Genomic DNA, 12,660 nt, shown 5'->3' on the forward strand with positions numbered 1-12,660 from the left:
GTTGGCACACAAACTTCCCATCCACAGAGGGGGAAGGAGGAAATTTTGGGGGTGAGGCACAACCTCTGGTAAGGGGCAGAGGACACCCATCCTCCCTCAGACAAACTGGCTCAGCTCTAAAACCCCCCAGCCCCAGAAGGCCACATCCAGGGGACATTCCCATGAGGGGCAGCTGAGGGGGTGTCATAACCCAGCAAAGACCTCCAAAGTGCCGCCAGAGCCATTCCTGAGGCCTTGCACCAGATGACTGCATGGCATGCAGAGAAACACAGCAGATCTGAAAATCCACAACCCAATTCATGGCAGACTCAAAGGACATACTGGTGCTAAAGATTTTATATTATTTGAGAGTAGTAAGAGACAGAGCCAAACTTGCCCCACGCCAGGGAGGTACCTGGGCAGTCCCACCTTGCCCAAATCTGCATTAATCCATTGGAGTCTCACATTTGGTGAGACCTCACCACAGAGAAGACCAGAAGAGGACTGAATGGGATGGGATGGGATCCATGGAATGGTGATATTTTCTACTAAATCTGTCTCTGTCACTCTCTTTCTTCCCACCTTTCCAACCCAGCTCATTTTTCTATTTTTTTCTCCCTCTCACTTGGTCACATTTACTGTTACATATAATCCAAACTATTGACTTTGGCACATGGTCTCATTTTGCACCTTATTTCAGGGGCATCTGCTTAATAATTTTAATAACCAGATCATAACAACCCACTAAATCTTGAACAGAACTCATTCACCTATAGTAGTAGTTTAAATAAATACTATGGGAAAAAATGTATAGACTAGTATATTTAGGAAATGTTGCATTTCTTCGGTGAGAAAAAAGCACCATCAGCAGACCATGTATTGTTCATCCCCTCAGCTGTACATGCCACCAAACTGAAGACTGGCATTATCCCATCCTGTATTTCCCTTTGGCATTCTCTTTCAGATGTGACAAAACCAGAAAGTACTACTTGAGTCAATATTTACCTTCAAACAAAACCCAGGACTCCCTCACAAAGAGCAGTGCTTTGCCGGTTCACGACTCCCTCACAGAAACCAGTGTTCTGTGAATTGAGTAGTCCCTAGCAAAGACCAATGTTTTCCAAGCTACGGAGTCGCTCACAAAGACCAATTCTCCACGAGTCGCAAGACTCGTAGAGACCAACCTCTGCGCACAGTTCGCGTGGCGAAAAGCCAAGTGCGAATGAGCATCAGGGTGGCTGCGGGCGCTGAGGCAGCGGTGCCGTCACAGACGCTGAGGGCCCGGGCGCGGTTACCGGGCAACCGCGGCACCGAGCCCGGGGCCGGGCCGGTGGCGCTAGGAGGGCCTTGGTCCCGCGTCAGTCCCACTTCGTTGCCCCCTCGGTTCCCTCTCGTTCCGCCCTCCATCTGCCCGTGTCCCCGCTCAGTCCCCGCCTGTTTCAGCCCTGGTGCCCCCTCGGTCCCCGGGCACAGCGGGCTGGGTTCGCTCCCGGGCCCGGAGGCAGCGCTCGATGTCGCCAGAGCCTCGGCCGCAGCTCCGGGCTGCTCCTCCACCACGGGAAAAGCCCAGGGTCTCAGCAGTTTGTGTTCAGCGATAGTACAAGGGGGAATCAGCGAGCTGCAGGTCCTGGGCACTGACATTTAGCTTCTTGTTCTTCTTAGGGACACTCAAGTAACAAGAGTAATTTCCTGGTGTAATGTTTGTCACCTAATCTGCAGCCAGGAATCATTGCTCCAGAAGACTGAAGTTATCAGATCCTGTATTTCTCTTTGGCATTCTCTTTCAGAATGCAGATGTGCTAAAATAAAAGAGTACAATATTTATCAATCTCTATCTTCGAATGAAATGCAAGACAGATTTATCAGTTGTATTCCCAGTATTGTAATAAAAACACACTAGAATCATAATTGTTGCAAGTGTCCTGCTTGTAGTAACTTGAGATTTTAATACTCTTTACAAGTTTATCTGTAATATATATGATGCCCTAGGTTTTAGATTTTCTATTTTCCAGATTCTGTGCTGCTTTACTGTGTAGTTCTGAGTTTCATATTAGGGGATGGTGAGCTCTCTGCACAGAGTAGGGAGACAAAAAAATTCCTGCTCCAGCTGGGCACCAAGGACAAATGATCCAAATCTCAGGCCCAAAAGCACAAACACCGTGGACTGGAGAGAGAAAAACAAGAAGGATGGGACTTAATAACCTAAAGTTATAATTGGACAATTAACTCCAATGTGCAAATGCAGCAGAACTGATCACAGTGACAGACCCCGTGCCCGGTCGTGCATTTTGGGACCATTTTTGTTCTTCTTGGGTGGAGCCCTGGCTGAGCTCTTGTGCTGCCCAAGGTGGATCCATTGAGGCCTTATATTAAGTACCTACTTTGTTCTTTAAATCCATCTAGCCTGTAAGTCAGTCTTCACAAGGCATCATATAGGTTTATATATCCTAAAGAACTTAGGCTTGTTAAATTACTGCATTCGCCTTCATGTTACTGAGCAATAGCACAGATTTTGTGCCTTCAGCAGAACTGGTTTGTCTTAGTAAAAAGACTTAGAAGTGAAAAACTTCCCAAGTTAACTAGAATTAAGGAAGGACATTTGAAAACAGACCAACCCTATTAGTTTATGATGTTTCCAAGTCTACTACTCTGTGCAGCCTAAGGAAGCTGTAATGGAATAAGGGAAGAGAGACCTTGCAGCCATGTTATCCATAAGTGTGTGGAAAACCTTCACACAGAGTGCCTGCACGGCTACTTTAAGGACTTGGTGACAGAAGAGAAACATAGGATTGAACTAAGACAGACAAATATCAAAATAAAGTCAAAATACAAGGTATTTTATTTTCAGATGGGGCCGCAGATTGTACACTGCTCACCATCCTTGGGGTTCAGAATGTCCTGCAGCATGGCCGAGCCATGAGACTTACGGAAAAGGTGAGGCACAAACATTTCCTATGCACCTACATTGCATTACCAACTTGGCACCTTAAAATTTTGGTTTTGCTCTTTTAATAGAAGTTTATAGCTGGAATTGAAGATTTTTTTAATTGTTGAGAAGCTCTGAGTAGAAGCAAATATTCCTGTTAGGTACCTGTGGTAGGTAGATACCTGATACCTGGCAGTGGAAGAATGTTCATGTACTTACATTTAAATCTCTGAAGTATTCATTATAGTCAAGAGCATATCCAACCACAAATTTATCTGGAATTTCAAAGCCTGTATCTGCAAGAAAATACAGTTCTTTTTATAATTCAGTGGTGTAAGTAGCTTTTAAGTGCACAGTTGGTATTCAACACATACTTGAGCTGAGAGTAAAAGGCATCATCTCTTTCAGGGTGATTTCTTAAGAATCTGAGCTGTAAATTGATGACAGAGGTTAGAATCTAAACCATTCTCATCAGCCAGTAATAAAATTAAGGTCTTAAGAGAATTATTTTTATTAACAAAATAATTGTTTAAAACTTAGTTATGAGTTAGTCCTGGGAAAGGAAAAAAGGAGTGAGATTTTACTTGAGTGAAAGTAGATGAACTGTGATTCAGTAGGACTTTTCAGTTTGGAAACAAAGCAAGTTTAATAATGCCAGATGTCAAAACAAATACCCTCTGGGGTCAAAACAGAGCAAAACACAGTTAAAGCTTGATCCTGTTTCTGCTATCTAAATAGTTAAATTTGTATATCAAGTAGCTAAATCTGCACTCAGGGGAAAAAAAGGTGATCATGAGGCCTCAGGATAGTGTAGTTGGTCATTAGTTCACAAGTTTTTATGTAGTTTCTCCCCATTTCTCTTGGCCTCCATGAAACTTATGTGGCAGTTTTCAGATGTGCTGCCTGAAGTGAAATTCCAAGACTGTGTTTTGGAAAATACAGAAAAAAAATGCTAGAAAAACATGATACTCACAGTCTGGTCTGTAGCCTGGACTCTGACTTGTCCTTTTAACAAGGAGGCTGTAAGGCAGAGCAGAGAAGGTTGTTTTTTAAAATATGTCTTGCTCTAAGTTGTAGATTTCCCTTCTGCCATGCCTCTCTATAAGGTTCTAAAATCATGCACTTAAATTAAAACATGTGAGATTATTGCACAGAAAGAAGTAGTGTTTAGTCTTGTAGTGGAGGGAGAAGCAAAGGCTCTGATCTTTCTGTCTGAGTGGCTCGACTTTGTATTCAGTTCCCTTCAGTCGTGTGTCTCAGCTCTTTGCCCTTCCATGCAGCAATGGACATAAAACAGCACAGAGGGGGAAGCATGTCCGAGTGGCTGGTAATGATTTTAGTGGGGAGGGAGGGAGAAAAGGACAATTTCTCCTGCAAAATTATATCTATTCTTGCTTTGCCTGAGCACTTCAGAAGAAACTGAGAACCTCCTGGACAGTCACTAGAAGGACTGTCTGAAGAACTGATGCTTAAAGCAACTGTTTTTATAAAGCATTGTGGTTACTTGAGAAACACAGGGATATTCCACAAAATTTCCTTTTAGAGATCTACTAAAAGCAGATCTAGAATGCTACTTGAAGTCATCTTCCCAGTGCTGACAGACTCTTAGATTCTGGAAACTTCTGTGGTTGAGGATATTAAGAAATATTCTCAGTGTTGTCATTCTAGTACTGAGGCAACTTGAGGTGATGTTAGAAAACTTATGGAAAGAGATAAATTTCCTTCAAACATAAAGTAAGAAACAAGGAATCCATCAGACTTTATAACTGCATGGAAAGAGCCATAAAACCTTTTTTTATTAATTTGAGCAGTGAAGATGGTAGTGCGCAGGTAAAATTCCCAGTTTAAGATACACTTAATTTTTCAGCAGCTGAATAATGATTACTTTCCTGCATTTGCTTCCTCACCCCCAAACTTCAAGCCAAACAAGCACCTGTCAGCATACACTGACTATTCACCCAAATTATTTGAATATGTTAGTTAGTGGCTATATCATTGTACCTTACAACTTTTACCATCCTTGGTTTCTTGTCTTTTATTTTTGAAAGCAGTGCTTTCATTGTTCTACCAGTCTCAATAATGTCCTGAAAAAGATAAAAAATAAGTTATCTTTCAAGTTTGAAAGGAAAACCAGACTGTCAGTGGATTAAATTAGAGCATAACAACCTGGCAGCCCAGTAACATAATTAATTATTATTTTATGTGTAATATGTATTAATTTGAAAAAAAGGAAAAAAAAATCCCTGTCATTCCACCCCTTGTTCAGTCATTACTTACCTCTACTACTAACACGTTCTGGAAGAGATTACGTAGGGAAAGAAGGAAAGAAAAGAAAAGAAAATACTTAAATGCCAATTTTATGCAAATTATACAGCCAAGAAAAGCAAACCCAAACCCTCAGTTACAAAGAAGTTGCATTGATTTTCAGAGGAGGTTGTTACTTTTACTAATGACTTTACTTTGGTGCTTTCCAAAGAGTCTTTCTCTATTTATGAAAGTTTAAAATGTGGTGATAAAGGCATCTGTGTCAGGTCTATACTTTGCTCTATGTATAGCACTAGTATTCTAGAGCCACACTGAATGAGTCAGTTTAATAAGGTTCATTTCTGGGCATTCTGGGATTAAAATGGGGAATAGGATCTTTGGGAGCAGTCATCACTGATCACTTCAAGTTTCCACTGAGATCAGTGGGAATTATTCACTGTTTCAAAGCCCAGCAATTTAATTCAGTGTTAAGTGGCTGGAAGTATGCAGTATCAAAATCTTAATAAATATGGATTTCATGGAAAATACACAAGAACAGTTGTTTCCCTTTAAAAGCTGAAGATGCTAATTCATACCTTCCCATTTAGTGTAGACAGTTCCTCTCCGACAAAACTGATTTTTTCTGCAGGTGAATCATTCTAGAAGGAGAAAGAAGAGATTGAAGTCACATAAAGCATGTCCAAAAGTGTTATCATGTATTTGTTTGAAAGGTGTGCTGCTCTTGCTTTTTGCAAGAGGAGGGAGTTTGAGATCTGCCCCTGGCTTTGTCATGTTGAGTATTCTGCTATATGTTTATTCCAGTGAATGTGTAATTTCCACCCTTTGGGGAAGATCAGTAAATCAGTTCCTTTTTAGTAGGTAATTTGAACAGAATATAGGCATAAACTCAATTTTTGTATGCATAAACTCAAACTACCAGTATTTAGAATGCCAGTCTATGGACAGAGTCAACTTTCCAAAGAAAAGAAAGTTCCTTACACAGTAGCTTTTTATTCTGACAAAATCCACGGTAACAGGAACAGATTTATCACCATTTTGATTTAGTGCTTTTATACGGTCCAGCAAATCAGCAAAGAATTTATAGCCTCCCTTAAGGACACAGAGTGCAACAATGTGATGACTTCCCATGTCTTGCATGATATCTCTAGCCAAACGTTCTGTCCTGTGAGAGAAAAAAAAAATAAATAAAAAAAGAGTTTAAAAATTCTCATCTTGCTGTTTTGTTTTTATAGCTAGCAAATTGTTACCAAAGCAAGTCATAGGAAAGTTAGCTACATATTTGCACAGCACAAGCTGATTTAATCAATAAACCTTAAAATTGCAGGATAGGTGGTCTTAAAGATATTTGAGGGAACATGGAAGCTTAACTGAGCTTGCAGAGGAACCCTCTCCATAAACCCCCTCTTGTACTAGATTTTAGGACAGAAGTGTTAGGCTGCAGGGTTTCCATGTTTCTCATGGGCTGCACAGGGCAAGGACCTCGGTCTTTTCATTTGGAGGGACAAAAATTGGCATCACTGTCGCTGTTCTTTTCTGTTTACCCTCATACCTGTCCAGGATGAGTCCATGAGGAATGAAGACTCTTTCTAAATCTTCTTCATAATGCTTAGGAATGCAAAACAGATTTTTGTTGTAGCCACTTTCCTCATCTCTTATCTGCAAGGGAAAGGGAAGTAAGTCTAAAACTAGCAACAAAGTCATACGAGAAAAAGCTTCCAGTCTCTGATAGTGTGAAGAAAAAATTCCTCCACTCCAATAATGTGTCAAAATAAAAAATATTTCTGAGAGTTTTTGATCTTTCTGCTAGAACTGTTGACAATCTCATAACTCAGGAGCTGGTGGCTGAGTTGTGAATGGAGTCATGAATGGATAAACAAGTAATTTGCCCCAGTCATTATGAGATACATTCTTGGCCATCATCAACTCCTTTAAAAAGCCACCCAAAACAATAACAACCTCTCCTCTTGTTCCATTTGCTGTTCTGCAGAGCTCAGCTGCTTGCTTGTGTGGTAGACAAGTGAAAATTAAAATGTAAGGCAAAGGAGATTGGGATTACAGGTCAGCATGTGACTTTGAGGTGCTGCTCTACCTTGATCATCATTTTCCACTGTGTAAAAGAGAAAACTCTGCTTCCCAAGCATGAATTCACAGCTGAATTTTCGACATTCCATCCATTAGCTGTCTCAGAGGACAAGGGAGATGGCTCACCCCAAAGGAGAAGCTTTGGCATGGCAGTGGGAAGAGGGGAAGCTGCAGAGGTGGGAAACTGTTGTGCTGTTTGCCTTTGGAGCAGAGTGCTCCTCATTGGGGCTCGGGGCTGGCCAGGGCTATGTCCCACAGATCTGGACCCTAACCCTTTTTGCCTCCAGGGTTTCAGATTACAGTTCTTTATTCAACATGCTGATTTCAGGCTGTTGCACCCAGAGATATCTGTGTGTCTAGGAGATCCATAATCTCCATTTGGGTTTCTCTTCTGGCCCCAAACAGATCAGTGTCTTTGAATTCTACCTCCCTTCAAGACCTTGATGAATGCTTCATTCATTTATAATGTGGTGGTAAAAAAAACAGGCAAGAAAACATATATGGAAGTAGAAAAAAATGTGAATAAGATTAATATATAAGTTTTAGAAATAAATTTGGAAAATCCCCTCAAATTAATGAGATTTTGTCACACCTGATAGTGCCCTGCTGTTGTTAAAAATACAGAACTAACTGAAAGAAAAATTCAGAGCTGGCTCAAAGCTTCAACAGTGGAAAATAGGTTATCTACATACCAGTTACCTTCCACAGGACTCAGCTTTTCTAAAAGCTCAGAGCTATGGATTCAGCAGTAATAGCATAAAGTATTGCTAACAACAACTTAACACCTGCAAACTCTTTAGACAGATGAATTGTTTTTAATTCTCCTTTTCTTTGGCATGGGAGAGATAAGTGCTTAGGAAGAAAAGAAAAATGAACTGTAGAAAACAGTAGTAGGTTATTACTTGCAAAACTCATGGCAGCCAAAAATGAAATAACCAATTACTGCCATTTATTTTAAATTGGCCACGAATAGCTTCCTGCATTTAAAGCTAAAGATAAAACTGGAGACAGGTGTTAAAGGAAGTTTCAGAGAACAGATCATAGTAGCACAAGGCAGTGGATATAGAAGCTCATCCTGGTTGGACTAAGCATATTCTGCAAGTACTCAAAATTGCTCAGCCCTAATGCTCCAAGAACATGCAGAATGACCTCTCAGCTGGGCCCTGGGTGGGTGGCAGCAGTTCTGTTCTGCCTGGTTTAGTTACTATTTCCTTCATGGCTGAAGTCAGTGAAGTGAAAGCATAAGTGCAGGATTGGTTTTAGATCAGGTTTGCTCGTGCCTCGTTGATTGTGGAGAGATGCTGGGATCAGCTGGGTCAGGCTGTGCCACAGCACTGAGAGCAGCTTTAGTGAGTGCAGAGCTGCTCATGGCTTGGTGTTCAGTTGACCCAATGCAGCTCCAAACTGGCCTATTTCTGCCTCTGGGAGGTTGCTAGTGGTGAATACATGGGCAGGATATGAGATTCTGACTTAATTAGAAGCATTGGTCAAAGACAATGATTATTTGAGACTATAGTAACACATAAACATCATTATTATTTGAAGTATCAAAAAAAAAAAAAAAAAGGCATCTTTAAGGATAGTCACTGACACCAGTATAAAAAGTGTTCTTTGCTTTGTTGTTTGGTTTGGTTTATTTTGTCTCCAAGATTCCCACGTCTATGGCATTCTTCTTAACTGCAGCTTAAACACAGTGATAATTCTCCCTGCAATTTGAGCAGCTTCTTTTGCCTAATTGTGATACTGATTGCAGTATTTAATGGATTTCAGCTTTACAATCTGCTTTTGCAGTTATAAATGCACAGCATTTCTCCTGCACAGCAAGTTAAAGGTCAGCCTTCTTGCCAAAGCTGAGCTTCCTGCTGCACTTGATGAGTGACACCACAACTGCTTCAGCTCAAATGAGGGATGAGTTTGTCTGTGTGGATGTTAGTGTGACATTAAAGGGTAATCTTGAGGCATAAATGTGTGAATAGTCATTACTGCTTAAAGCTACTCCAGCAGTGCAGCTTTGTAGCTGTTACTTGGTTTAACAGCTCTGCTCGTTGAAAGTCTTGGGTACAAACAATATCTGCTACAACAATATCCTCTGTGTGAAGGATTTTTTAAAGCCTAATGAAAGGTTCAAAACCAGAACTTTAAAGATTGCATCAGTTTGAACACCCCATCACCACAGCAACCTGCCTTACAGGCTCATTAAAGCCTTTGCATTGTTGAATGTTGCCCTGGCATATGCTGAATAATACAGTGACAGCTCATAATTATAAAGGAATCTACTAAACTGTCATGCAAAATCATTAAATTTTTAAATAATGAGTTTATAACTTGAGAAATTAGTTATTTAATTTAGTTTCAGTCTCATCTGTTCAATTACTGATATAAGTTTCTGAGTTTAAGTGGAAAAAACAACAAAATTAACTACAGCAATTTTGTACAGTAGAGAAATACATAACTATTATTTTGTCAGCACAGAATGAAAGAATATGAAGTCAAATAATGTCATGCATTTGTAAAAAAGTGAGTCTATCAAGATGCCTTTGCTCTGAAAGCCATCTTTTCTGCTGAGTAAATGTAAGAACCAAAGCCTTTCATTAGTCAGTATTTCCAATGTTCTGCTATTTTTGCTGAAGCTGACCTTTCCCCCCTAGCCAAAGCTCCCTTCAGGCACATAACCAAACACAAGGACATTATGCTTTCTTACCTGCAGTCCATAAGCCATAATCCCTCTTTGAAGGATGCTCCTGCAGAATCAGTTGGTGTTATTACTGCAGTTTAGCTGGCTCTGTTTTAATCTTCCAGTCAGACCATGACTTGCTTCTAAAAGGTCAAAATTGCCATCTTTCCTGCAGGAAGCATTACTTCCTCCTGCTAATGCACTGACATCACAATCCCAGGCTCTTACCTAATCAGATTAACCAGAAATAAAATGAGCTTGAGCCCTGCTGTAACCAATGAGAGTAAAGATGTGGGGAACGAGGGAGATGCAAAAGAGAAGCTCAAGAATCAAATTAATGGAAAGGACTAGGTAGAATCTGAGGTGGGGTTTTAACTGAAAACACACATCAGATGTTTGGTTGCAGCAGGTGGTAAATCAGTGGTGTGTGTGTAAAAGGTGAGTTTGTATACCCTTTTCTTGCAGTGATTGTTTACACAATCCATTGTTGTGACAAAGTCCATGTCTTTTAAAAATTCATGTTATATCTTGCTGTCAGAAAATGTCAGTCAGAGATAAAGCAGACTAAACAAAGCATATTTTTAAAAGGGCCTTGAAGGAGAGGTCTGCAACTGCTGAGATGGGGTGAGCCTTGTCTGTCATTCTTCCAGGTCATCCTTTCATAAAATGAGAGGGTAGCAGTTCTAGTAACATGCTTCACATCATTTAAAATCAAATCATGCTGACATGTCCTGTAATCTGATTAATCTACCAAACTGCACTATTATCTGGGATTAACATGAAAGTCTGAAAGTTCTAAAAATTAATCCTACTTGCAAAATGAGCTAAAACCAGCTTGCATACAATATATTACAGGATGTTTTTACTAGATGGGGTATATTTTATTAATTCAACTAGTTTAGTGTTCTCTTGGTGAGGGAGTACAGTTGCTAATGAAAGGAGATTTTTCTTGTTTCTTTGTAGTCTCACATTTGCTCTTCAGATTGTGGCTGGTGACAATTGGGATAATGTAGAAAATCTGTTCCAATGGATTAATGGGCATATCCACAACCTTAAGTGAGACATTAAATAGTAGTTTGGGAGCTGTTAGTGCCTTGAGGCTACCTGACCCCTATTTGATCTAGTCAGCAGGACCTTCCTTCTGTGAATTCCCCGCTGTATTTCCTATACACCTGTGAGCTCCATATCCTGAGAAAAGCCTTGCTTTTCTAATTCCTAGTGGAAGGTGGCCCTTTCTAGCTGACACCTTTGTTGGTTGATTCTCATGTAGTTTTCCAGATTTAAGCAGAGTTTAGCCTAGTTTTGCTAAAATCAACAGCTTGAATGCAGCTACTTGTTTGAAGCCTCTTTCTAATCAAGGCACTAATTATTGACCCTACTCTCAATTTACTGCTTTCAGCAGTCAAACTGAGCACAGTGTCTGAAATTCTAGTGAAAAAAATAAATACTGTATGCATATCTGATATGCTCTGTAGCTCCCAGCTTAGCTGTGCCCTGTTTCAAAATGCCCTGTCCTTCTCTGTATTATGGACTTTTTTGTGTGTGTATCTCTGTATAGGGAAGTCCTGACTCCTTCTTGGCATTAGTCCTTCTTGGATTTCTCCTTCCTGCTCTCTGATCAGGCCACCTGAAAATATTCCCACATGTAATATATTTGCTTTGGTTCTGGATATTAGAAGGCCACCTTTGCTGTGTAAATTTTATAACCCCCTGAATTTTTTACTTTAGTCAATTTTGATTTCATATTACTCACATATCTAGAAACTGTACATTGGATCTTGCAAATCTTTGTGTTTCTTTAGGCACTGTGCTCTTAGATCTGACCTGGGCCCAATTCTAAAGCCCTGTTTAATTCTGTTTCAGAAAAGGGTTATAGAAAATTCCTCTCACTGACTTACTTTTGTGTTTTGGCTGCATGGGGAATATTAGCTGAGTGACAAATGAGCAGTGACTTTATTTATTAGAGCCCATGTTTACTCTTTCATTACACTTTAAGAAGTCTCTGCCTACTCTATTTGAAAACTACTTCCCAGATCATATTTGTTCAAATGAATTTAGGCTTGTCAGTAAATTCCACAGAACCATGATAGTAATCACACACCACAATCACCTGTTTTAGTGTTGCATTCTGAAGAAAAAAATCCTCACAGGTAAAATGCTTATGCTAAAACAGCCGTTTGTCATTGCTGAATAATGAAAATAGAATGGAGCCAGCTGGCATCCTTGGATGGCTTCTCCATTGTGAATTATGTGATCATACTCCCATAGGAAAGAACAAAAAAGTTTATGTGTATATGTATTTGTTCCATATGGGAACCCCAAGTGCATCTTTTTAAAAATAAGTGTTCTGAGGAAACCAAATCAGGTTTCAATCTCTTGCCCTGCTTTAGATAATAGGATGCTGAAAGAGCCAATAAATGAAGCCCACACAAACAGACTGGAAATTAATTAGATCAGCACTGATAGCTTGGTAAACAGCAGTCAATCCATATAGAACAGCGGTGCTCCTGGCCTTGCATCTATTCCCAGAACTCTTGAATCAGTAACTACTATTCTCAGGGCATGATTTTGCTGTTTCCATTCCTGAGTTTGTTAAACAGGTTTACATTCTATTACAGTTGCGATCATTTTAAAGGTCCTCCAGAAACATTGTATGAACACGAATAAAGCATTTAATTGAATTAGACTAATTTCCGACGAGTTCTTTTCGTTCAGGAGGCAAACACGCGCAGCT

The 12,660-nt window shown here is 40.1% G+C and overlaps 1 protein-coding gene across 1 annotated transcript; it reads right to left on the reverse strand.

Moving 5' to 3' along the window:
- Nucleotides 1-1,730: 1,730 nt before the first annotated feature.
- On the reverse strand, nucleotides 1,731-9,971 carry LOC132079047 (hypoxanthine-guanine phosphoribosyltransferase-like). Its single transcript, XM_059481472.1, has 9 exons — nucleotides 9,954-9,971; nucleotides 6,720-6,826; nucleotides 6,149-6,332; nucleotides 5,746-5,808; nucleotides 5,183-5,200; nucleotides 4,907-4,989; nucleotides 3,879-3,925; nucleotides 3,125-3,201; nucleotides 1,731-1,778 (listed from the first exon to the last, which is right to left on the reverse strand). Exons 1-9 carry the CDS (start codon nucleotides 9,969-9,971, stop codon nucleotides 1,731-1,733), a joined length of 645 nt encoding a protein of 214 aa, XP_059337455.1.
- Nucleotides 9,972-12,660: the final 2,689 nt, after the last annotated feature.

Source organism: Ammospiza nelsoni, chromosome 13 (genome assembly GCF_027579445.1).
Source record: "Ammospiza nelsoni isolate bAmmNel1 chromosome 13, bAmmNel1.pri, whole genome shotgun sequence".
NCBI lineage: Eukaryota > Metazoa > Chordata > Aves > Passeriformes > Passerellidae > Ammospiza > Ammospiza nelsoni.

Excerpts from the sequence above, each read along its gene's own strand:
- LOC132079047 (XM_059481472.1), bottom strand. Across the intron at positions 5,809-6,148 it reads TCAGAATAAAAAGCTACTGT|AATGATTCACCTGCAGAAAA; the intron begins GTAAGGAACTTT and ends TTCTCCTTCTAG. Across the intron at positions 3,202-3,878 it reads TCCAGGCTACAGACCAGACT|ATACAGGCTTTGAAATTCCA; the intron begins GTGAGTATCATG and ends ATTTTCTTGCAG.